A 24,934-nucleotide genomic window follows, 5' to 3' on the forward strand; every position below is an offset into this window, starting at 1 on the left:
CTTGGGTTTATGGTTTATATTTAATATTAAAAAAAAAAATAATAGGTATTTAAATTTATTAACTTTAAATTTATTAATTATTTATTATACTTAAATAAACTAACTAGTTTAAACTAGTTAAACTAATATAATATATTTTAATAGGGCTTATTAGTCCCTTATATAGCAAGGCCACCCTAAACCTTGCTAGTTAAAAAAATAAGTTATTTTTAAGTATTAATATATTAGCTTATCCCCAGGTATTAGTATATTAATATTATTAGCTATTATTAATATTATGCCTTTATACCTATAAAATATTATTAGTTATTATTTTTTTAGCTAACCCAGGGTATGGCTACCTAAAGATTATTACTTATTATTACTTTATATTATTATAATATACTACCTATACCTTTATTATTATATAAGGGGGGTATATAAGGGCATAACTTAAAGTATTAATAAAATTTTTTATTATTTATTATTTTTTTATATAAAATAAATAATATATTACTTTTTAAACTTTAGGTTAAAATAAAATTACTTGTTTAGCCTTATAACACCTTTTAAATTAAATTCTTGTAGTTAATAACTACCTAAAATAAGTATTTAAGCATAATATATATTTTTTATAAGCTAAAAATCTTTACTATAATAACTTTAGTTAATTAGTATATAGCTAATAATAAAGTATTATTATTTTAATAACTTTTTTTAGCTTAGCCCTAAGCTAACCCCTAATACCTAAAGGCATGCCTAAAGGCATGCCTAAAGGCATGCCTAAAGGCATGCCTAAAGGCGTAACACCTAGAAATATAATACTTAAAAAAAAAAAGCTTTAATATAATAAGTTTAAAAGGTTTAAGGCTTTAAAGCCCTATTCTAGTAACTTAAAGGCCACTAAATATAAGGTATATTTTTAGTTAGGTATAATACTAGCGGCTATTAAATTAATATATTTATTAAAAATAAACCCCTGGCCAGGAAAATTTAACTTACTATTTTTTTTTATAACACGCTAAAATAATGCATATTTATTATTTTAGTAAACATGGCTTTTAAACCTTAATACCTTAGTATTTTTATATATATTATAGGACAGGGGTAGTAAGTATTTTTTAACTTAATTTTAATATTTTAACTTATTTTAATATTATAGCTAAAAGTATTAAAGCTAAATTTAATTATAAAAAGTGCTAAAGCTAAATTATATAAGTAGTTTTAAAATAAGCTAGCTATTTTAATAACGCTATTAGCTTTTAATATATTATAAATTTTAGTTAATATATTTTTTAGGGTAAATAACCTTATAAACCCTAGGTACCTATATTTTAAAATATTAGTATAAAAGTGCGGTGCTAAAGCACAGTAAATTTAATAAACTTACTAGTATAATATATACAAAAGCCATGCCCTAGAGGATAGCTACTTTTAAAAATATTATATTATTTTCTTACCTTAAAAAAAACTTTATATTTTAGGTTTACCCTATAATAATAAGCTATTTACCTTATTAAAAGCTTAATAATTAAAGCTTATTAGCTTGTATAATAACTAGTTAAATATAAAAAAAGGTAAGACACTTTTCTAAACAAGCTAGTACTTAATATTTTAGGTAATTAGGGTTTATAAAACAGTTTTTACTAGTTATTAAATTTATTTACTATTATATTTAGCAAGGGCCCTACTTTATTAATATTATTTATAAATAATTATTCCCTAGATGCCTCTGCCACTAAAATACTTAAGGCTAAATATTTAAGTTAGGACTTTAAAAACCACCCCTAATATTAATAAATATACTATTAATATTATAAGTAATTAAAAACCTTTTTAAGCCCCTAGGTATACCAAGAACTTAGTAAGACTTTTTATTTAATATAGGTATATTTATTTATTACTTTATTAGTATATAAATAGCCTTTAAAACTTTTTTAATCCCTAGTATACCTTTAATCCCTAGTAACTTTTTAATCCCTAGTAACCCTTTAATCCCTTGGAAATTAATTAGTTATAAAACTATATAAAATAAAAAGGGATATAGCCTATAGGTTAAAAGCCGGAGGGCTATAAATAAGTAAATTAAGTAAGTAAACTAAGTAAGTAACTAAGTATAAGCTATTAATATTTTATAAACTTTAATATTAAAAAACTTACACAGGCTTATTTTAGTTTACTTTATTATATAATTTTTAATTTATAAAGTATTTTTACTAGGTGCTTATATAGCTATTTTTTAGGGTTTTACTAGGCCAGTTTTAATATATACTTTTTATTAAAAGGTAGCTATTTATAACCTTTAGTTAGGGCCTTGCTTTTTTTTATAATAAGTATTACTTTAACTATTATTATTAAAAAACAAAGCTAGCCCCTAAATTTATATTATTATTAAATAAATACTTTTAGCCCAGGGGCCGGCCCCCTAAAATTTAATAAATTTATACTTTTTATAAATATACCTGGCCTATTACTTTTTTTATATACTAAAGTAATAAAAATTATAACTTTATATAGTTATTACTTTTTTAATAATATATTTAAAAAATATAATATAAATAAATACTACTTATAATACCCCGGGCTATAAATAATTTTTTTAATATTATATTTTATACCTATTTTAGTTAGCCTACTTAAGTAATTTTAACTTAAAAGCTAGTAATTATAGCTTAACTAAATTTTATAGCTATTTCCCCACGCTATAGTATATTAAAATATTTAAATTATGCCTAGTATAATATTATACTTCCCCCTGGAGTTTAATATTCCTTATAAAAATAATTATATTTTTAAATTATTTAATAATAATCTTATTTAATAGGGAACCCCTTTAAGCCCCTGGTATATTAAAAAGTTAGTAAAACTTTTTATTTAGTATAGGTATGTTTTTTATTATTATTAAAAATTTAAGAAAAAATTTTATTATACTTATAATAAATAAACTTATAATTAATAATTTATAAACCACCTTTAAAGCCCTTAAGCCCCTAAAATTTTTAAACCCTTAAAACCTTTAAACCCTTAAAACCCTTAAACCCCTAAAACCCTTTAAACCCTTAAAAGCCCACATGTAAATTTTAGCAGGGGCTTAAAAAATATTTTTCCTAAATATTTATTAAAAAACTACGCTAGTTTTAAAATTTAATTACTAGTATTATTAATAAGCCTTTTAGCTCTTGCTAAAAAAGGCTATTATTTTTTAAAGCTTTTTTACTTAATATATTACTAAGAATTATAGCACTAAAACTAACCAGGGGGTCCCTTTAATTAAAAAATAATATTATACCTTAATTACTTTACACGCTATTAGCCACGCGGGATAAAAATATTTTAGTATATAGTTAAGTTTAATATCCCTTTATATAAAAATAAATTATTATATAAATTAATTCCCTTTAGTACTATAAAAAACAAGCTATAGTATTAATAGGAACTAGCTTGCCTTTTAATAGTTTATTAATATTAAATTACTAAGGGAAATAATTTACTAGCTCTAACCGCGGCGCTGCGCGCCGCGGCCTTCGCTAGTAGCTTATTCTTATCTTAGATAGCTATCCTTATCTTCCACTAGCTTTATATAGATATTCTTATCCTTCCATTCTTATATAGACTATTCTTACTTAGACTATTCTTACTTAGACTATTCTTACTTAGACTATTCTTACTTAGACTATTCTTATATAGACTATCCTTACCCACTTGCCATCTACTGCCATCTACTGCCATCTACTATCTGCAGATCAGTTGGGCTAGGGGCTGCCTCCATACAGTCCAGCTGATCTGCCATAGGTTTGCTATCTACTTTGCCATCTATCTGCCATCTACTCCAGACAGACCAGCTGGTCGAGGGTTGCCCCTGTACAGGCCAGCTGGTCCGCCGTCTGCCATGTGATTGATTCATGGCAGCAATATCTTCAACATGCAATGGTACCCCGCATTCATCAAGTACTCTAACTTTTGTTGTGTCCATAACATGGTCAGGGAAGGAGCATCCCTCCCTGATCCGGCCATGGACGGCTGTCAAATCGTTCGGCTTCGTGGGCTCCGGGGTAGGGCACGAGTCTTCCCGCTCGTTGCCCGCGTCCACTCTCCATCCGCTCTTTTGCTTCGATCTTTCCCCTCCGTAATCATTTGCTCGTCTCTTCCTCATGTCTTGCAATATATTTAGCTCCCTCCGCTCCTTACTGACCCCCTTCCTGAGATCTCTATTTGTCCATTCCCTTCCTGTCATCGCGCGATTTGCAGAAGCGCTGTTATTTATTCCTGTCTTCCTTGACGTTTGTCCTATTATTGGTCTTCAGATCTTTATTAAACAAGACGCCTCGTTACTTACTAGCTTGACCGGATAATGAAGAGAGTAGCGCGATACCGGCTCCAGCGTTCCACGGGTTGGCATTGTTTTTCGACAACGGGCCCGACATGACCGAGTATCGATCGTGAGCGCTTATGTGTTCGAGTACGCCAGAGGACAGAGAAACGACGTATACTACTGAACCGAGAGGAGACGAAAGATGACAGTGAATCAACTTATCTCCTTCTCATTTAACACCCTCGGGTCCCTGACACATAGGTACGGAACTTGCCTGCTACGAAGTTTGAGTTCATTCAGCTCTACGGCGTACTTTTGGAGAGATTTAGATCATGATTGACGACTTTAAACATCATCAGGTACTCAATAAATAACTATGGATGCATCAGCTGGATTGCAATGCCCTTTCGAGACCCACAGTACAAGTAAATCGCTCACCTTCAATTGGCTGGGAATTCGCCTTTGGCAGCATCAGTGACGGAGCTCTCCGGCCCCCGCTGATAAAGCTCCCAAGGTCCCATCCCTCTCTGTCCTACCCCGCAGTCAACATTCTCTCCTTCTTCCACCTCTCCGGCGCTTCCTCACATTTCAATTGCATCGACTCTCCACAAAATGGCACCCCTCAAAGCAGGCGATTCCTTTCCCAGCGACGTCGCGTTCCAGTACATCCCCTGGTCCGAAGACAAGGGCGAGGCCACTGCGTGCGGCATCCCGATCAAATACGACGCCTCCAAGGAGTGGGCGGACAAGAAGGTCGTTTTGTTTTCGGTCCCTGGTGCGTGCTCGCATACTCAAACACTATTATCATTCTAGAGTTAGAATCAAGCTGATTCTCGTTTCGCTCCCAGGCGCATTCACCCCCACCTGCTCTGTCAACCACCTCCCCGGCTACATCCAGAACCTCCCCGAGCTGAAGAAGAAGGGCGTGCAGATTGTTGCGGTCGTTGCGTCCAATGACCCCTTCGTGATGAGTGCTTGGGGGAAGGTAAACAAAGTTACTGGTGATGATATTGTACGGTTCTTTGCCTTCCGGCCCACCACTCCGTGCAATTCGTGCTAACAGGGCGTCTCTGTAGTTGTTCCTCTCGGACCCCGACGCGAAATTCTCCGAGTCGATTGGTTGGGCGAATGGTGGAAGGACTGGGCGGTATGCGGTTATCATCGATCATGGCAAGATTACGTATGCGGATATCGAGACGAAGAAGGGTGCTGTTGAGGTACGTATTCATTGTTCCTGGTTCTCGAGTTCTCAGAGACTGGATGGGATATGATGCTAATTGGTTGCGGTAGGTTTCTGGTGCGGAGCAGGTGCTAGCTCACCTTTGATCGAGCATAATCACGATTTATTTAGCATGGAAAAGCTAGACTCAGATGGAGCTCGAATACAATGCTGAACGTTCCACAAAATCGCTTCATACACTTTACGCACTCAACGGAAATTTGCACTACGGTCAATCTGCCAGGCTGTTTAGAAGTGGGCTGGAGGGTGTGCATCATACGAACAAGCACTCATCATTAACTATCAACATATCCCTTCTTGTTTCTACAGTATCACCATCAGCTACCCTCGCGTAGGTATAGACTTGTTCAGCAAAGTCGGCGTGTAAAGGAAGAGACGCATCTCCCTTTGCCGACGCAATGACTTCAGGCCAGCCAGTAGGGGATACCTTCTCTTCTACCAAAAATAGGTCTTCTTTCGGTGGATTAAAACAAAATGTAAGGGTAAATGGCCATCCCAGTATTGATGGCCATCCTGACCGGGCCCGGGGGGTTGTCTGTCGCTCCGTTTTGGGTTTAGTGTACAATGGTAGGTAGGACAACTCAACTTTCTCACCTTTTCAGACAAACGTCTCAACGCGCCACTATTGCGGCCACCGATTCAGAGCTGAAGCCTATATTCGGGCCGAGGTCACTACGCAGATGCCTTGTGGCAGCTGATTTCGCAAGGGGCCCAGAAGGGGCCTAGGTACGGACTATGTAAGTTCGGCCCTTGAGTGTTGGATGGCCTTATCTCTTGGGTATATCTTGCTCTGGTTCTGTTCTTCCAGCGCAATGCTGACATTCGACTTGAGCTAATGCAGGCTCAGATACTTCAAGGCTTCGCCGACCGCGGTCACAATTCACGTCTATTGAGTGTTAGCAGCATTTCTCCGTCAAGCCTGGGAACAGAAGACAACCGAACCTATCACCAGAACCTGCGGACCTACGTTTGGAGCGGAGAACAACTGCTGTCATATCACGATTCATCATTGAAAGTATCATACAAGCGCCATGCATCCCATCCAAGTCATCGAATCAGACTAGCATAAGAACCACCAATCCAGCCAAGACCGCGAAGCCGCTGTTCATGCTTCCCTTCAATCCAAGCGCACCACCCTCACCATCACCTCCACCGCCAACCTGGTTCGCATACGGGTCTTCATACTGATCAACATCACTTGCGCTAATATTCACAACCCAGTACTCTCCATCGAGACGCGCATAACCCCCCTGCTCATGCCAGACCGGGGCACAAGCCTCGACGGCAGTGTCATTGTCCACACCCTCGGTACAGTTTGCCACCGTTCCGGTATAGCAGAACTTGTACGCCGTGAAATTGAGGTATGCCGACTGGCCCGGTCTCAAGATCTGAGTTGTATCAATAGACCCGATCACGCTGTCGTTGAAGCCGGGTGCGATCAGACTATCTTCGCTCACAGTATCCGCTACGACGGAGGTGAATGTGATCGTGGCCAGGCCACTTATGTTGTTTGAGGCGGAATACTGGCCGTCACCTTCCGCAGTCAACGCGCAGGTAAGGTTCTCTGATGTACCAGCGCATGATGAAGCGCCTGAGACGCGCTGAGGCGGGTAGGTTGCTAGGTAAGGGTCGTTTTGGTCCCAGTTGAAGACGGAGCAATTGGCCGATGTCTGGGTCTGGGCGTTGATAGTGACGGGGAGGGTGAGGGTGAGGAGGGAGAAAAGGGCGGTAGAAGGTAGAAGGTACATGGCGTATGCTATGTTCGAAGTAAATGGGTGCAGAAAGGTATGTTAACCCTGGATGATCTGATCTTTCGTTAAAGTCCGGGGTAGCCCAGGCTTTTATAACCCGACCGCTGGCTTTGATGCCTCATCCCGCAGATCAATGGGACTGGGGCAGTGTCCCTTGCCCTGCCCTGTTTATGTACATGGTCTTTGGGGCCAAAACATCGTGTGAGGCCGTCCATTCGCTGCGGGAGCCCTGCCAAGCGCCCCTGCTGCGCGGCGCTGTCATTCGACGTCATGGGGCCATAAAAGCTGGGCGTTCGCGAGTCAGTGATGTCAAACCAACAAAGAAGGATTCATGGCTACCTAATCTATTAGGCAAGGGTCATTCTTGCCAGGTCCGGGTGCCCTACCGATGGGGTTATTTCTTAGGAGCTCGGGAGGCTTGCCTGCCGTCTAACCGAGATGGAACCCCAGATTTTGTTCATATCACCACTCACCATGTCGCTGATCTCGTCAAATTGCGAATTGCATATTTGCGACGGACGATGTTCCCGGGATCAGCTCATCATACTCGGCTCTACCTCGAACCGCCAGGCTGCATTCACCAACAGAAAGGGGCAGCCGTGATTGCTTTAGCTGTTGAACCTATTCTTTGTTGAGGCGGCGCTGGGTAGAGTTGCCAGGCTATCTGTGTCACGGCTTCTTGGTTTATGGTCTAGCGCCAACGGGTTCATATAGAGTTATAGACTCGATCGGTTGGTTGGTGATGAGTCCGGTAAGTGCATGCGTTTCTTCCTTTGCTCAGGAGAAGGCTAATCAGCAAGGCAACCGAGTTAAGGTTCTGAGACTACTTACCGATCACTTGTCATTTTATATCCTTGGTGCGGCGCAGAGCCCTGTGTGTTTCGACAGTGGCCAGTGTTCCCGGAGAGCGGCTAGGCCAACATTTGAGGAGACGAAGCAGCTTTTTACTCCATCCCTGGGAATTGGCAGCGACTCGCAAGAAGAGTTGACCTCAATCCTCGATTTATTGCCAGCAGGCGAAACTAACGCGATGGGGCCAAAAATATTTCTAACGTAAATTATTATTCCATCCAGGCTAGACATAGATACCGAGAAGAACGACGATGACATACAACATCAAACATAGCATACACGGCGTTGGAAAGGACCAGCAAACCTGTTCCCTTGCTCACTTAATATCGCGGCGATGCATCCTTCGGAATCTGCAGGAGGTCACTGACATGACGGCCCTCAAGCCACGCATCCATGGCCTCGTATAGCTTGAAGAAGGCAGCGTTGTTCATTGTGGGAAGGTCATCCAGGATAGGGTGTCCCAAGCGCTTCTGGGCCGCCGCAAGGTATTGGTACCCGGCTGGATACTGGCTTAACTCATCGCGTCCAAAGCTCGGCACATTCTGACCGTCGACGGGTACCATTTGATCCTTCTCATAGAAGAGCTTGATATAAACGACCTTCCACTGGCCGTCTGTTTTCAGACAGAAGTTGATAAAGCGACAGTCGCACTCGACGTCAAAGTCAACCCCGTCAAAGTGAAATCGTTGCGTGATGGTCGCCTTCATCTTGCCCACGGCACGGTCATTCTTCGGATTGAGGTCGACTAGCACACCGTTAACACGGTGCATGATAAAATCGCCGTTCGCGCGGCCCTCGATTGAGGTCGAAATGAAATCGTCGATTGACAGGCCGCCGCTCCATGCTATCACGAGAAAGTCAATTTTGGGTATGGATATGCCGCCCAGTGTCGAAAATGAGACTTACTCGTGAAAACGAACGCGCCATCTTTGACGAATGCATCGCGGTAGTTCCGCCATTCTGAGGCATCGCGGTATACCGGCCAGCTCTGGCAGAGCTCGGAAACGCAGTATCGGTCGAGGATCTCCGACGGGCTGCCGTTGAGATGGCACCAAGTTTTTGGCTGCGTCTCTTTCTCGGTGATGTTGTATGTCATTATGGATGTATAGCAGTATCCAAGTGGGAGGTCGTAATGGGGGTTGTTGGTAGATCGGTGAGTAGAGGAAATGGATTCGGTAAGTGATCAATGTCGGAGCCAGAAGGCCACGGCCCTCATCCTTTAACTACATCACCTTAACAGCTCCACACAGGACGTATTTGTTTAATGACTGTCAACTCCTCTAGCTCACTACGTCAAAGTCGGGACAACGTCATGCACGGCAGTCCGGAACCTTGGAACCACTTTCGGCACCTGCTACCGGGATCTTGATTGAAAGACGAGCTCGAGACGAGTATGATTTGCTCCTAAAGCTAGATTTGCCCGGATCTACTCTGGATCTTCGGCGGAAATACTAATGGCACGGTACCTGCGGTAGATCTGCAGACATGGACGTATCGTACCCGTGGACCAAGGCGGGTAAGATTTCACCCCGGATGACCTCATTGCTTAGGAGGCTCACGACGTGATGAAAAGGACGTTCTACTCTCATCCGACAAGGGAGTTCCTTCCGCCGATTGAGATCACCTTGTCCTGTTCCTAGGTGTCAACAAAGCTCTGAGGGCTGACAATCCGCCTTCCACGCCTGGGACAGCACACTCACGAACGAGCGCCGCGTCTTGGCCAAAAAAAACGCGATGCAAACGTCAATACTGAGCCAAGGTGGTTGAGAAAAACGTATTGGGGCCGACTATTTGGTCTGTGTGCAAGCGATCATTCACGGATCTTCCAGTCTGAAACCTGGCGTCTACCAAAACGTCTCTGTCGCCCGTATATCAGTTCCGACTTCCTCACGCCAGGATGGATTTTTTCTGCGAGAGTCGTCCACAATCTGAGGAGCGCTTTGATGCGGCAACGCGGGTCCTCTTGGTGCGCCTGGGGTGATGGTCGCTGGTCGGAGGAGAGTCTACAAAGGCGATCTTGACCAAAAATATTGAGACATGCCCGAAATATGGTGAGGAGATCGCGGTGCCGAGGTTGGAAGGAGAGGTCAAAGACAAAGTCCCACCTAAGCGCTGGACGTGCTGAGCACTGAAGGGGCCGTGGTACAGACTGTGCAGGCAGGTCTCCGTGCCCTCCTCTTATCAGTTTATCACGTTGCAGGCTGCTTGAACAACGATTCGCGGTTGGACCCTGGCCCGCTCAATATAAAACGGGTCGAATTCATCAAAATGCGACGAGCAGAGGCCACGATAAGGCTGAAGAACCGCTGCCAAGCACATGTTCGCTGCGTGGTTCCTGTACCAAGACGCGCCGATGTAACTTCTCTTCTGCAACCCCCGACGATCCGTCCCCGTCAACGAATCAGCGCTGTCTCTGATCCGCGTGCAACCAAACCACCATGATAGTGTATCACGATAGCCCCTCACGCGCCCTGGTTTATGCACAGCGAGCGGCGTCCTCCGATGTCGCTATCGCTGTCCGTCCTCTTCGGGTTATTACTTGCAGCATATAAGGCTCCCGTCTTGCCTGCAGTTTGACTCCCCAGTACAGCTCCAAGCCTCAAGCCCAGCGCCATGCCTCGCATTCTCCCCGCCCTCCTTGCCGCCGCCGCCCTGCAGGTTGCACAAGTGGGTGCCACACCCCCTGGCATCCCGTCGACCTCGGTTGCAGAGACTCAACTTGCGGCCTTGACCGTCCGAGCTGCCGGCGCAAGCGCAGACTACGATCGGGATCTGTTCCCTCACTGGATCAGTCAGGGAAAGTACGTCAATCTAGCTTCTGCACCTACTTTCCCACTATTAGGGCTGGCTGCACTTGGTGTAGATATAAAGATCGCCACTGACAGCTTCTACTAGCTCATGCAACACCCGCGAGCGCGTCCTCATCCGCGACGGCACGAACATCGTGACGGGCTCGGGCTGCTCCGTCACTGGCAGCTGGTACTCGCCTTACGATGGCGCGACATGGACAGACAAGAGTGACGTCGATATCGACCACGTTGTGCCGCTGTCGAATGCGTGGAATGTATGTGCCCACTCTAATTGTTAACCTTGGAGTTTGAGATTTGCTAACGATATGCGTGGCAGTCTGGTGCAAGTGAATGGACGACCGACGAGCGCGAGGCATTCGCCAACGACTTGACTATCCCGCAGCTGCTGGCTGTGACGGATAACGTCAACCAGGCAAAGAGTGACTCTGGGCCTGAGGAGTGGTTGCCTCCTCTATGTATGTCTCCATTCATTTTATTCCTGTTCTACTGTCGCAAAATATGCTAACGCATTCGTGCAGCATCCTACTACTGCACGTACGGCAAGATGTGGACGACCGTCAAGTACACGTATGGACTGTCCGTGACCTCGGCGGAGAAGAGTGCCTTGGAGGACTTGCTTGCCACTTGCTAGGAGAAATACTTAGATGCGGCAATGGAACAAGTCAGCGGAATTGATTTGCTCTGCAGATGAAAGATTCCCTCTCTAGATGGCTTTTTAAGCCGCTTCGTGTGAAGAGTATGAATACGGTGGGAATAGGCCTGGGAATTAAGCTCGAAAGAACATTGAGTGTTCTTAGTTTCTGCCTTTGGTCAATCTCCACCTCTTAGTCCTTATATATCCTCCAGGAGGTACAGAGTAGGAGTAACCGATGTGGTGCGGGGTCTCAACCTCGGCCAGGACCCTTGCTTCCCCCGCATTGCCCACCATCTTAAGGTGCCTGTCACTGTCAAGTCAACACAACAAAGATCTTGCCATCATCTTACCAAAACAATCGACAGAACTACCACGATGATCTTCAAATCCACCAGACCACACATCGACAGTACGCTCATTCTCAATCCAACCCCATCCCCCATACACAGAACCACTGACACATCTGCATCCAGTCCCGACCGACCTCCCAATCTGGCCCTGGCTCTTTGACTCCAAGTACTCCCCTTTAACGCAGCAGAAAGGCAAACCAGAGAACGAACGCAACCTCGGCTCCTTCGTCAACGCCCTAACAAAGGAATCAATTCGCTACGATGCCCTCGCGCACCTCACGACTTTCGTTTCCACGGCCCTCGTCAAGGAATATGGTCTTGGCCCCGGCGATACCGTCGCCCTGTTTAGTCCGAACACGATTTGGTATCCTGTTGCCATGCTGGCTGTTGTGAGGGCTGGTGCGTGCTGACCTAGGCTTGGTTTAATGTGGAAATCGGGACTGACTGGTGTCCAGGGGGTGTGATATCCGGCGCGTCTCCAGCGTACAATGTCGAGGAGATGAGCTATGCGCTTAAGACGGCGAACGCGAAGTTCCTTATGACGGTGCCGTCGAGCATGGATGTTGCGGTTCCGGCGGCGAGGAATGCGGGGATTCCGAGCGAGAGGGTCTTTTTGCTGGAGGGGAGTAAGGAGGGGTATGTTTCTGTGCGGACGCTTGTGGAACGGGGGAAGAGGTATGGACGGGGTCAGGTTGTGCCGTATGGCATTCCGGAGGGGAAGACGAATCGTGATGTCTGTGGGTTTTTGAGCTTTAGCTCGGGGACGACGGGGTTGCCGAAGGCTGTGAGTGCATCTACATACTTTTCGCCGGCATTGGGATGGCGGGATTTTACTGATGGTCGCAGGTCATGATCGCACATCACAATGTCATCGCGCAATGCATGCAAATCATCCAGCTCACTCAGAAGGAGACGGACAAGTCGCTCGCCGTCTTACCTCTTTTCCACAGTACGCTTCCCACCACTCTTTGAGTGTCAGCACTAACGAGAACAGTCACCGGCCTCGTCCACCAAATGCACCTCCCCATCATCCGCAACAGCACAGTGTACATGCTCCCCTCCTTCACCATGAAATCGATGCTCGACACGATCGTCGAGTACCGCATCGAAGAGATCCTCTCCGTGCCCCCGATAATAATCCGCCTGCTCCAAGACCCAATCGTATCGACCTATGACCTTTCGCACGTCAAGCGCTTTTCGTCCGGCGCGGCCCCGATCTCCGGTGAGATCCTGCAGAAGTTACAGGCTCGGTTCCCGTGGACAGGCTTCAAGCAGGGCTATGGCATGACCGAGTCATGTAGCTGCATTACTGCGCACCCGCCGGAAAGGCAGTCGTACGAGTTTGCGCAACGTGGGGGCATGATTGTTGCGAATACGGAGGTGAAGATTATCGATACCGAGACGGGGAGGGAAGTCGGGTATGAGGAGGAGGGTGAGATTCTCGCGCGTGGACCGCAGGTTGTCATGGGGTATCTGAATAATGAGAAGGCCACCAAGGAGACGTTTGATGAGGCGGGATGGCTGCATACCGGGGACGTGGGGTACATGGACCGCGAGGGGTTCATTGTTATCACCGACCGGATCAAGGAGATGATTAAAGTCAAGGGCATTGCGGTGTCGCCGGCGGAGATTGAGGATCTGCTGCTGGGGCATCCGGCCGTCGACGACGTGGGCGTTACTTCTGTGGCGGATGAGTATGCGGGTGAGAAGCCGAAGGCGTACGTCGTGTTGAAGGAGGCTGTTAAGGGGAGGTTAGCGAGCGAGGAGGGCGTGCAGGCTGTTGGCAAAGAGCTCATCGAGTATGTCAAGGCGAAGAAGGTGCGGCACAAGTGGATTGTCGAGGTCGAGTTTCTGGATGAGGTGCCCAAGAGCGCGAGTGGGAAGATTCTAAGGAGGATGCTGCGTGATCGCGAGAAGGATAAGAGCAAGACTGACAACGGGAAGAGGCTGATTGTGAGGGACGAGAAGGTGAAAGCAAGGCTGTAAATATCTCGAGACTTGATATACACTTACAGGGAAGGTATGAAGATCGCACAAACTAACACCTGAGCTTGACCTTGTCCACCATCGAACTCCAGCAAAGATTCCCAGCTTTCTCCTGCATTGCATGCGCCAACCGGGGTATATCCATGTCAAATAGCATTTTATCCGTCTCATCAACCGCCGTCGCTCGATATAAGCGACACAGCCATCCATTGGACGGTAATGATTCCAGGTCGGAGGATGAAAACGTTGGGCCATGCAAGGACTTATCTTCCGATGACTCGACGCAGTTCTCAACTACCTCACTCCCTTCTCATGAGATCATCACTCACCATAACTAGGGATATCTACATCGCCAACCATTCGCGATAATGGAGTGCCTCAAGCACATCACAGCCCGCAAAGTGCTCTTCCGCGGCGGCGAGTAAGCGTCCCTTTCCTTCTTGTCTTCCCCAATCCAGCTCTTCTCAACGAGCTTCCCTTCTCAGCGAGCTTCGTTCTCACAAGATCATCAAACAGGCCCTGGCCCGGCGCCTGGCGCACCCGCACCGATCCTCCTCAAAGCAGCCGCGGGCAGAACAACAACCACAACCACACCAACGGCCTCCCCCGCGGCTCCAGCCACGCCCGTAACCTCTCCTACGCCTCCATCGAGCACCACTCCTACGCCGAAACAACCGAGTTCCACGGCTGGCTCGACCGCGCCCCGCCAGGCACGGACACCAGTCCCAAGGGCACCGTCAATTCCGCATGCATGGAGTCCTCGCGGGACAATCTCGAGTTCAAAACAGTGGATCTAACCGCCTACGACGCAATCGAGGTCGTCCTGGGGAAATCCGACGGGAAGGTGTATACGATCGCACTAGAAGACGAGCGGCAGTTCCTCTCGTGGGAGGGCCAGTTCCGCTGCGTGAATGAGAAGGGCCTTATGACGCCGACGAGGCGGATATTGAGGCTTGGGGATCTGGTGCCGCGGCGCCAGCGCACGAGCGCGATTATGCGGAATAGTCCGCGGTTGTTGGATGCGAGGAAGGTGGGGAGATTTCGGGTTGCGATTTTCAAGTTCGTTCATCCTCCTCTCTATCTTCGTCTCATTTAATGGCTTTTGCATGGAGTGAGGTGTGCTGATGATATGCTGTACAGTTCCCATCCCAGCCAGGAAGGACCGTTCTCGCTGAGCATATACTCGATCAACGCGGTTAAGCTGAATTGCTCGTGTCCGCCGGTTGTGGATCCCGTGATTGAGAGGCAGAATGGTGTGTGGAATTGGAGGGTAGGGGCCGAGTTGGCCTTGTCGGAAGTAAAGAACCGCATGGGAGAGGTTGCGTTATTTCTGCGCGCGAGGATGCCGGAGTTGGAGTCCAAGCTGAAAGCGCAGATCAAGTCGAGGCTCAAGACGGGTGATGCTTTGGGATGGGGATGGGTACGGAAGGCGAAGAAGGGGTCTCTTTAGGAGTGGGACAAAGCATGGATGACTTTGGTAGCCTGGTTTTGGTATTTTGATCATGTTCAAGTGATTTCGAGAGTTTTCTTATCGTCTACGGCTCATCCCGGTTGTCCACTTACTTCACTTGAGTGCAATGAGCCTTTTGGATTGAAACGCTCCGATTCCCAGATTCTTAATCTACTTGCTATACCATTTACCGTGGTCAAGAGTAACTTCGCTTGAAGTCCGTCTTTAATCTCGATGGACTGGCTGGAGGGTTGGTGTACAGCAAGAGTCACAGGCTGCGCTGCCTCAAGCACAATGGGAAGAGTTAGGGCTCAACTAGTACAGCCAAGCCAGCCACAATTCCTACCGGGTCCCAGGCAGCCGATGAGGAGGTATGCTTGTACTTTAGAGATGGCGAATCCATTGCCTCATGATAGACTCGCTAGACGTATGCATTATACGCTCAGTCCTCCTAGCATACTCCTTGAGTACATATTGCTGACCGATGCTCAGCCCTAACTCATCACGTAGTCTACCCTGTCCGCGAACCAGCTGATATCATTATAGGTCCTGAGCCCCACTGATATCCCATCACCGCTTCGCTTCGCTTCCGCCGCGGGTCTACGGTTGAGTCTTGATCCTAGCTCAGACTCAGAGTCTCAGAGCTGGAGCTGGAGCCTGGAAGTCTATATCAGACCCACCCATCAGGCAATGAAGCTTGGGAATGGAGCTGGTCCCGATTCCCAAGAACACCAGCCTTGCAGTGAGGACATGGCCTGATCGTGATGGCTCATGGGTCGAAGTCAGGACCGTCTTGAGAGCTGACCTAACCCGAGCGCAGTGGCCATGATGCGACGCGATGCGATGGAATGTGTCAAGGAAAAGCAGACATCAAGCCCAGGTATCCAGGGAGCTTGCATTTGCAGCCTGACGTTGACGATGATAAGAAAAAACTGGAGTATAAAACTGGAGCACTGAAGAAGAGCGCGAATAGCCGAGACCGGATATCCGCGGCTTCCCGCGGCGAGCGCCACAATGCCGAGGTCGCTTCCGCACTCACCAGCCCCATCTCCGCGCCGAACCGAGCATGCCAACCACTCTCATGGTCTGATTGGTCCATGTCCGGAAGCGTTTGTGGCTTGCGCGCTGTCTCCGAGATTAGGGCCTGATGTCAACGTGCCCGTGCGGAAAAGTATGGATCCCGCGTGTTGATTTTGATGTATGAAACCTGTCTCCGCGTCCTGCCTGTGGGCTCTCCGTGCCGAACCCGATGAGAGCATAGCATGATGGATGGGTCTCGGGAGGCCGAGACTAGAGGAGTGAGGACGGGGGAGAAAATTTGCAGATGGGTCTGGATGGTGAGGGTTGGGGTATATAGGCGGGCTGGTGCCGTTGTTTTCTCGTAGAGAAAAGAGACAGTCATTCCAGCACCAAATCAGCTCGCCGTAGCTCAGTCTTGCGAGAGGACGGACGCGGCTATGGATCGCCTCAATCAGACCCTTGACGGTAGCCGTGTCATGCACACGGATATCGACAAGGAGTTTCCCGTTACGCAGACTGACGTCCACACTCACCCACAATCCTCCCGCACGAGCACGGACACCGAGTCCGATACCAAGACCCTCGATCAACCCGATTCCCTCGAGCTCTCGCGCATCGAAACACACCGTCTCCAGCAAAAGACCACCGTCGGGTCAACGCGAGGCCCCCAGCCGCGAGAAACGTGGCTGCCAATGGGCGCGGGCAAGGAATATCCGCCTCTTATTCCGGACCCCGAGGGCTTCGTGGTCGAGTTTGATGGAGCCGATGATCCGATGCATCCGTATAACTGGACGTTGATGAGGAGGTAAGACGGTACCAGTTCTGGGGCACGAGCTAGTTGGGTTGGCTAACAGTATCGGCTGCGTAGAATATTCCTCGTCTGCATCCTCTCATACAGTACATTCGCGACATCATTCACGAGCGCCGTTTTCTCCGCCGGTATATCGGCCGTGACGAAAGAATTCAACATCGGGTCTGAAGTCGGGTCGCTGGGCGTAACGCTCTACGTCCTTGGCTTTGCCGCCGGCCCGATCGCCTGGGCGCCCATGTCCGAAGTCATCGGCCGACGGCTGCCGATCTGTCTCGGCATCTTTGGGTGCGGAATTTTCACTGTCGCTTGCGGAGCAGGAAAAGATATCCAGACGATCATGATAACGCGGTTCTTCGCGGGCTTGTTCGCGGCGAGCCCCGTGTCCGTTGTGCCGGCCGTCTTCGCAGACCTATTCTCAACTGCCCAGCGCGGAATTGTCATGTCCGTCTTTTGCATGGCGGTGTTCGTCGGACCCTTCGCTGCGCCGTTTGTCGGCGGCTTCATTGCCATGACGCTGGGTTGGCGGTGGATCCTGTACATCTCGGCGATCATGGTCTTCCTCGGGTCCGTGCTTGCGTTTTGCTTCATGGATGAGACGTATGCGCCTGTGATTCTGGTGCACAAGGCCGCGGTTCTGCGGAGGCAGACGCATAACTGGGGGATCCACGCGAAGCAGGATGAGGTGGAGGTGGAATTTGGGCAGTTGGTACGGAACAACTTCTTGCGTCCGTTGAGGATGCTCGTCACTGAGCCGATTCTGCTTTTGGTGTCGCTGTACATCTCTTTCGTGTATGGGCTCATGTATGCCCTTCTAGGCGCGTACCCGGTTGTCTTCCAGCAGGTGTACGGGATGAACCTTGGTGTCGGCGGACTGGCTTTCGTCGGGCTGATCATTGGCGAGCTCGTCGGGGGAGCATATGTGCTTATGCTTCAAGGCTCATACAAGCGCAAACTCGACGCAAACCACGGCCAACCCGTGCCGGAATGGCGCCTGACCCCGGCCATCGTCGGATCCGTCGCGTTCACGGCCGGTCTGTTTTGGTTCGGATGGTGCGGGTACAGAGATGATATCCACTGGATGGCGCCTGTTGCGTCGGGCGTCCTCACTGGACTCGGCATCTTCTGCATCTTCCTGCAGTGCTTCAACTATATCGTTGACTGCTATCCTACCTTGGCTGCTTCGACCATTGCCGCCAACACGATTCTCCGTTCAGCGGTCGGCTGTGCATTCCCGCTCTTCTCGCGGCAGATGATGACGAACCTCGGCGTCCAGTGGGCTGGTACCCTGCTGGGGTGTATCGCTGCTGCAATGATTCCAATCCCGGTGTTGTTCCGCATGTATGGGCCGTGGTTGAGGCAGAGGAGCAAGCTGGCTTGCGCTTCTGTGTATAATCCTCATAAGAAGGGAGATGTATGAAGGAAAACTCGTTCAATAGATTTCCCGATGATATGGACATGTATATAAACCAAGATACCCACGAATTATGAACCACAATATGTGTTACCGTCCACTGTTCGCGTAAGATACACTCACTGTTTCGGTCATGCGTAGGGCACAATAGCCGAAAGCCAAGGACATGGCCATTCCACGTTCTTATGGTTTCCCGCCCACGATGCTAAGAGGCCACTACTGTATCATTAGCTCTATAGGATGATAGGTGATAGAGAAGATGAAGTATGAGGTGAACGTATCACAGTCTGAAGCGATGTTGATTAATCCACTATGCTGACCAGGCACCTTCATCCCCTTCCAATACCCAACTCATGCTACCGCTGGGAAAGCGCGGTCTCACTGTGCACGCGCAGAAACTCTCTCTCCAGCCCGTTCCTCATCCTTCCTGAACCGAATGATATTCGAATTAAACACTGCGACCTGTTAGCGCACTGCCACACTAAGCATCAAACCTAGAAGTGAGTGTACATACCATCTTCCATCTCCTCCAACGACTTACCAGTTGTCTCTTTGATAAACACAAACACGTAAACAACGATCGCCCAGTTGAAGATGCAAAACATCAAGAACGTCCGCCAGCCCATGTTGCTCACCGCATGCGGCGTTGCCTGCGAGAAGACAAAGTTGAACAGCCACTGCGTTGCAGTTCCGATGGCGATGCCGATTTCGCGAATGCGTGTTGGGAAGATCTCGCTCATGTAGAGCCATGGTACGGGGCCCTAATCAAGTTATTAGCGTGCTGTGCAAATGTAGCACCCTGAGTGCTCTAATCTTCCCGTTGGTCTCCATACCCAAGACATGTTATACGAAGCGGCCTCCAGGTAAATCATTGCGATGGACGCAGCGGTAGGCGAAGAGATACCGGTGGCGTTGGGATCTGGCGTGAAGACCTTAGCAAGAATGGCGACTATGAGCATCAGCGCCCCCATCATGAAAGCGCCGATTGCTAGGGACCATTTGCGGCCAATCCGTTCGACGAGGAAAAGAACGAAGATTCCGCATGCGACGACTTTCACAACGCCGAAGAAGCCGGTAATCAAGAGCGTATCGTTCTCGCTGGTCCCGACGGCACCGAAGATTTGAGGGGCGTCTATCGCTGTCAGTTTTGTTGTTATTCAGCATGGTTCGAGTATGAGTGACCATACAGTATGCTAGTGAGGTATTTCCAGTGCATTGAGCGCCTGGAAACGTTAGCATGGGTCAATATCTGCTTATCGTGGACGTACAAATCTGTATAGTAATTGCGACGAAAATCCTGTACCTGTTGGCTGGGAGATTCAGCTCTTTCCAGGTGACTCCCTCGGTTGCAGCAACTTCGGCGCTGATGCCATCCAGGATCTCCGCCATTTCAGCGCGAACCTCCTCGGTATCTTCTCCTCCGCGCACCCAAATCAAAGATTGTAGAGCCTCCTCGTGCCGACCTACACTAGCCAGCCATCGCACACTCTCCTTGAGAAATAGCATGCCGACGCCCAAGATACCAGCGGGCACGAGTTGCAGCCCGATAGGAATCTGCCATTGGCGATCGGAGGGTTCGACGTGTTTCTCGACGGCATAGTCAATCCAGTAGGAGGTCATGACACCAAGTGTGAAGAAGAACTGGAACAAACTGCCCAGCTGGCCTCGGATCTCCTTAGGGCTCATTTCTGCGCTGCGACGGCGGTTGTTAGCTCAGTCCACCTATTATCAGATGAAGATGTACCTGTACATGGGCACCATTACAGTGGCCATCCCAACCCCGACACCACTAATCACACGCGCGGCGTAGAAGGCGCCAATGGAGTGGGTTGGGGCCACCTGAATTATACCGCCGACGCAGAAGATCACAGATGCGAGCGCGATGGACCATCGGCGACCAAACTTCTTGGTAAACGGCCAGGCGAAGAAACACGAGAAGAAGGCTACGTCGAAGTCTGGTATCAGTGGGAGCTTATAAGAGCTAGGACGAGCACGCACCTCCGGCTTGCAACAAACTGGTTGAATTCGATGCGATATCCGCCCTCTCCGCCTCGGAGTACCGAAATGATTGCTTGAAGGAGTCTAAAGTAAGAATGCCGCCTATAATTCCGGTATCGTATGCGAATAAGAACGATCCGACGCAGCAAACCGACACCAAGAACACCGCCCGTAGGCGACCGAGTAGCTTGCCCATGATGACGGTCGAGCAGTAATCAGGCTGAAATGCTGGCACGGATACCGCGATGATGAGGGAAGATTTGCGACTGGGATCGGCCTATGCGCAGGCTTTGTATTCTGGCTGATGCGGGGAAGTCAACAGAGCTGTGACACGACCAAGCTACCGAAAGGCACGGGAAATATGGCATGGCGGCCATGGTCGCATGGTCTTATGCAACGGTTTTCCGACGCTGAAATCCGTAGGGCCGATTAGCTTGAGGACAACTTTTGTGATTCGAAGACCAGGAAATAACATCATCGAAGCTAAGCATAACACCATTTTTATCAAGTCCGGGGTAAGTCAGGTGGGTTATGGGTCCGAAAGGTAGATCAATCAAAAGGCGTCCTGGCTTCTTAGCGGGGAGATGGATCGCGAGGTGTCATTTACCGTAGCGCAAGCCACTTGAACGAAGTGGTGTCCATCGGAATTCTTAACTCGGGCGCTTGCAAGCCAATCTTGTTAACGTCCACAAGTCAACCTTCGCCTCTTGCAAGGGGGGTGCACAAAATAGCGGACTTACGCGTCTCTCAAACTCCATACGAGTGTTGGCGCTCGATCACGGTCTTGGCCAGGCTTAACATGGCTTCTATAAGCGACAGGGTTCATGAGAAGGGTCAGGAAGCGATGGCGCGATATGCAGGCTTTTCCTTGCGGTCATATGCTGCGCTGGCTTGACCGCGGTCGCGAAAGGGAGACTGGGAAAATGTAAAGGTGGCTACCGGTAACTAGGATCTTCCAGCTTGAGATCCAAGCGAGCTGCACCGTAGGTTATGGACGAGAACGTAGCCGCATCCTCGTAACACTTGATTGCGGCGGTGGGCTTGCCGACTGGGCATGTGCCATTAAGCATCAATGGTAATACCGGTGGCTGGATCAAAAGAGCTTATATCCCGCATGCTTTCAAGTTCGAGTCTGGCCTCAGATCGTCTCTTAGTTATTCGATCCCGAAGGCGTGATCCAACGTCTTGTTGACACCACCAAATCAGAATAATCCTCCACGCGTATTGCGGGAAATGGATATTCTGACCGCATGTCCACGCACTGCAGGTCTTTGTGCACACAACTGTCGTATTCCATCGGGCCGTGTCCATCGTCAGATATTTCGTGATTTCAGCGAGAATGATGCGACACGGCTGGTCAGAAGCACGCGAGTGTGTTTGACTCTCGGAAAACGTAAGACAGGCCAATCGAGGGATCAGGCACGTGGTCGACATCAATTGATGAACCAGGCTCGGTGGTTGCGTCTTCCATGGTTTGTATTTGGGGCTTGGTCAAACGTTGGACCTAGCTCCAACTCCCCCAGTCAGCCTTGTGTTCGAATTTCATCTCTCAAGACCAAGCTTTCCTTACACGGAGACTCTCTCGTCTTGCAGCATCCACCCATCTTCGTTGGCGATGTGTCTCGCAGTCCCGCCGCAATGCCACCGCAATCTGGTGTATTTCCCAATTGCGTGAGAACTGGACCTGGAGCGAAGAGTTGCGGACGGGAAGGAGTAAAGGCGCAGCAGAGCGACCGCAATCTGTGTGGAAATCTCGTGGTTTTGATCGAGACGTCTGGGGCGCCGATTCTCTCAGGTATTTCAATCGCCGATCCTCAAAATGGAGTGAGTAAGAAGATTGAAAGATGCTTGAGGGTGGTGTTGCGCGCGAAGTCGAGACGAGAAGGTAAATGGCTCTGCATTCTTTGGCCTGAGGCCGTCAATGCGTCCTTTCCTCCACAACAGAGTGATGATCGTTCACCATCCTCAAGGATCACAAACAGCTACGATTCCACTCCTGAGAGGACAAGACGAGGCAGGATCAATCTTTGCTAGTATTGAAAGATCTAGGGCCCTTGCTTCTGCTTATGGAAAATAATATGGCCCATGATTTGTCTTCGGCTGAACCGCGCCCGCAAGAACTACATACAGGTGAGCAGCGACTTTTCGAGTGACATGCTTACGTCGCATACCACTGTTTTTGTTTTCTTTGAGTTCCAAACTCTTGTCTGATTCTGGTCTGACATATTTTGTTCTAGCGATCGCGCCCCTATTATGCTCGAACAGCCAGGCGTCTCGAACCCCGCAAATATCGAAGCCGATATTATGTCTTGGAATACTATATACTAGCAGACCCCTTTTCTGGGGCAGGGACAACGTCGAGAACGTTCCAACCGCAAACCAACCGAAGCCTCCACATCGTGTCCGGGGATGCCGAACCGTCTCCAGCGATCAGCGCAAGCCCCAGAGTTGAACAGGCTACGGCTGCTCTACCATTTGCCCTGTGGCTAAACAAATACATTGTTCTACATCATACCAACGTAATCAGATTTGGACATGGTTCATCGAGCAGTTGACGTCCCCAAGGGCCACAAGATTCATCAGGCTGTGCAATCAACTCGAAACTCGCTTGGAAAGCTGTGGGTACAGAAATGGGCCGGTGACTGTGGACCTCGTGACTGGCTTGGCCTCCGTCAGAGGTCTCAGATGTTTTTCCACTGATTTGCGGTGTGGAAGACCCGGCGTCTCTGCTGTTGAGGTTGTTGGCATTGGGGTTGACTACAAGTCGCCGGGTTTCAGCGCCTGTTCCTCAGCTCTCGCGTACGGAGTATCGGCTGTTAATGCTCTTTCGTGCAATGATACAGCAAGGTTCCCTATGCCACCCTACAGCTTGGCTAGCTACTCCGGGTTGCACTGCAGAATCGTTCCAAAAATGGAAGACGATCTAAAACCAGGCCAATCAGTGTTGAAGGAAGCGACGATCTCAGCTGATCCCTGGAAATATGCCGGACCCCTGGTCCTCAAGTATAAATAGCTCAAGATTCCATGCCGTTTGTTTACCATCATCTACCATCCAGCACCAACTCGATCGCCTTCGATTATCCATCCAGCAACATGAAGTTCACCGCTGCCGTCGTCACTGGCCTCCTTGCCACCAGCGCCTCTGCTCTTTTCGACAAGTACCAACGTAAGTCGACCGTGGCCATATTGACTGATCGAAAACGAAACTAATACGCGATTCTCAAACAGCCTGGGGCAAGCGCGATTACTCCTGCATCAACGCCTACTCGGGACCTACCGGTTTGTGCTCCGTCTTTTTCTCTCGGCCTCACTCTGACAGCCAAACCAGAAAACAGCACAATTGCCGCTGGCACCACTGTTGAGATCAAGTTCGACCGCAACAGCGGCCGCTGCGACTCCTACTTGGACGCCTACCCCGCGTCCAACTACAGCCTGTGGCTCTACAACAACCCTGTCAGCGTTATGAACGGCGTCAACTCGGATGCCGAGGTCAGGATCCGTCAGAATGACATTCCCAGCAACGCTAGCAGCGTGGCCTTCTCGCTTCCTACCGACCTGCCCGAAGTTGACGACGACACCGTTTGGTATCTTCGTCTGAGCACCTCTCTTAACACTGCTCCTCAGGTTAGTAATTTCTCTTAACTTGGCGGGTTTGGTGTTCGGGCGGAAGCTAATTGGACTTCAGATGCCTTCCCTCTTCAACGTTCTCGGCCCCTTCCGCATTGTCCAGTAAATTCAACTCTGCGGTACGATAGGTTTCTTTCGTTTTTACTAGGAGAAAAGTACGACCCTAGACATCGCTTTTTTCCAATCAATGTGTATATAGCAGCAGTTCTCAAATCCGCCCATGACAAGGATGACAAGAGGGCACATTAATGGAAAGTTAATCTACTGAAAAGTATGAGACAAGCTTATGTCTGGCTCATGCCCGGCTGGAGGAACTACCCTTCTGAACCATGGTCCTGACTGCCTGAGGAGAATCTAGGAAATCTGGTTAAAGAGCCCTAAAACTCGATATATGTCTACGGAAACTGCGATATTAAGCGCATACTCCAATGAATTGCCAGCAGATACTTTACGATCGCGATTGAGTAGAATTTTTGATCCATCCTGCTGAGTCGTCCTAAAGGTACCTAGGACGTTTGCGCAGGTAGACTTGTAGTATATAGGCCAAGGTCAGACTCGCTAGCTATAACAATAGGCCGCGAGCTTCGAGCCCCCTCTTCTTATGATATAATAGAACGGCATTTTATTTTCCATCTACCCAGGCCACTAGGTAAACTAGGGCGACTCCCGACAGGTCTTCGACCTACCCCAGATTATAATTTGA

General features: G+C 48.4%; 9 protein-coding genes across 9 annotated transcripts; 6 read left to right on the plus strand and 3 right to left on the minus strand.

Moving 5' to 3' along the window:
• Window positions 1-4,903: 4,903 nt before the first annotated feature.
• Window positions 4,904-5,617, plus strand: DSM5745_00216 (peroxiredoxin family protein; the record flags this gene model as incomplete). The annotated part of the gene is made up of 4 exons (XM_026742232.1): window positions 4,904-5,066; window positions 5,140-5,303; window positions 5,368-5,508; window positions 5,582-5,617. 4 exons carry the CDS (start codon window positions 4,904-4,906, stop codon window positions 5,615-5,617), a joined length of 504 nt encoding a protein of 167 aa, XP_026608077.1.
• Window positions 5,618-6,586: 969 nt separating this feature from the next.
• DSM5745_00217 (uncharacterized protein) lies at window positions 6,587-7,279 on the minus strand (the record flags this gene model as incomplete). The annotated part of the gene is made up of 1 exon (XM_026742233.1): window positions 6,587-7,279. One exon carries the CDS (start codon window positions 7,277-7,279, stop codon window positions 6,587-6,589), a length of 693 nt encoding a protein of 230 aa, XP_026608078.1.
• Window positions 7,280-8,454: 1,175 nt separating this feature from the next.
• DSM5745_00218 (nuclear transport factor 2 family protein) lies at window positions 8,455-9,230 on the minus strand (the record flags this gene model as incomplete). Its single annotated transcript, XM_026742234.1, has 2 exons — window positions 8,455-8,978; window positions 9,041-9,230. 2 exons carry the CDS (start codon window positions 9,228-9,230, stop codon window positions 8,455-8,457), a joined length of 714 nt encoding a protein of 237 aa, XP_026608079.1.
• Window positions 9,231-10,747: 1,517 nt separating this feature from the next.
• Window positions 10,748-11,575, plus strand: DSM5745_00219 (HNH endonuclease family protein; the record flags this gene model as incomplete). The annotated part of the gene is made up of 4 exons (XM_026742235.1): window positions 10,748-10,935; window positions 11,030-11,198; window positions 11,261-11,399; window positions 11,463-11,575. The coding sequence occupies 4 exons, from the start codon at window positions 10,748-10,750 to the stop codon at window positions 11,573-11,575; spliced, it is 609 nt and encodes a 202-aa protein (XP_026608080.1).
• A 378-nt stretch (window positions 11,576-11,953) lies between these two features.
• DSM5745_00220 (acyl--CoA ligase) lies at window positions 11,954-13,914 on the plus strand (the record flags this gene model as incomplete). The annotated part of the gene is made up of 5 exons (XM_026742236.1): window positions 11,954-11,987; window positions 12,052-12,327; window positions 12,384-12,712; window positions 12,775-12,877; window positions 12,923-13,914. 5 exons carry the CDS (start codon window positions 11,954-11,956, stop codon window positions 13,912-13,914), a joined length of 1,734 nt encoding a protein of 577 aa, XP_026608081.1.
• Window positions 13,915-14,282: 368 nt separating this feature from the next.
• On the plus strand, window positions 14,283-15,364 carry DSM5745_00221 (uncharacterized protein; the record flags this gene model as incomplete). The annotated part of the gene is made up of 3 exons (XM_026742237.1): window positions 14,283-14,335; window positions 14,431-14,973; window positions 15,055-15,364. The coding sequence occupies 3 exons, from the start codon at window positions 14,283-14,285 to the stop codon at window positions 15,362-15,364; spliced, it is 906 nt and encodes a 301-aa protein (XP_026608082.1).
• Window positions 15,365-16,821: 1,457 nt separating this feature from the next.
• On the plus strand, window positions 16,822-18,612 carry DSM5745_00222 (MFS transporter; the record flags this gene model as incomplete). Its single annotated transcript, XM_026742238.1, has 2 exons — window positions 16,822-17,189; window positions 17,253-18,612. 2 exons carry the CDS (start codon window positions 16,822-16,824, stop codon window positions 18,610-18,612), a joined length of 1,728 nt encoding a protein of 575 aa, XP_026608083.1.
• Window positions 18,613-18,984: 372 nt separating this feature from the next.
• On the minus strand, window positions 18,985-20,800 carry DSM5745_00223 (sugar porter family MFS transporter; the record flags this gene model as incomplete). Its single annotated transcript, XM_026742239.1, has 7 exons — window positions 18,985-19,061; window positions 19,121-19,367; window positions 19,440-19,744; window positions 19,794-19,829; window positions 19,875-20,299; window positions 20,351-20,561; window positions 20,605-20,800. 7 exons carry the CDS (start codon window positions 20,798-20,800, stop codon window positions 18,985-18,987), a joined length of 1,497 nt encoding a protein of 498 aa, XP_026608084.1.
• Window positions 20,801-23,697: 2,897 nt separating this feature from the next.
• Window positions 23,698-24,337, plus strand: DSM5745_00224 (uncharacterized protein; the record flags this gene model as incomplete). Its single annotated transcript, XM_026742240.1, has 4 exons — window positions 23,698-23,770; window positions 23,833-23,883; window positions 23,933-24,228; window positions 24,290-24,337. The coding sequence occupies 4 exons, from the start codon at window positions 23,698-23,700 to the stop codon at window positions 24,335-24,337; spliced, it is 468 nt and encodes a 155-aa protein (XP_026608085.1).
• Between the last annotated feature and the right edge of the window lie 597 nt (window positions 24,338-24,934).

Source organism: Aspergillus mulundensis, assembly GCF_003369625.1.
Source record: "Aspergillus mulundensis strain DSM 5745 chromosome Unknown scaffold_0, whole genome shotgun sequence".
Taxonomy (NCBI): Eukaryota; Fungi; Ascomycota; class Eurotiomycetes; order Eurotiales; family Aspergillaceae; genus Aspergillus; species Aspergillus mulundensis.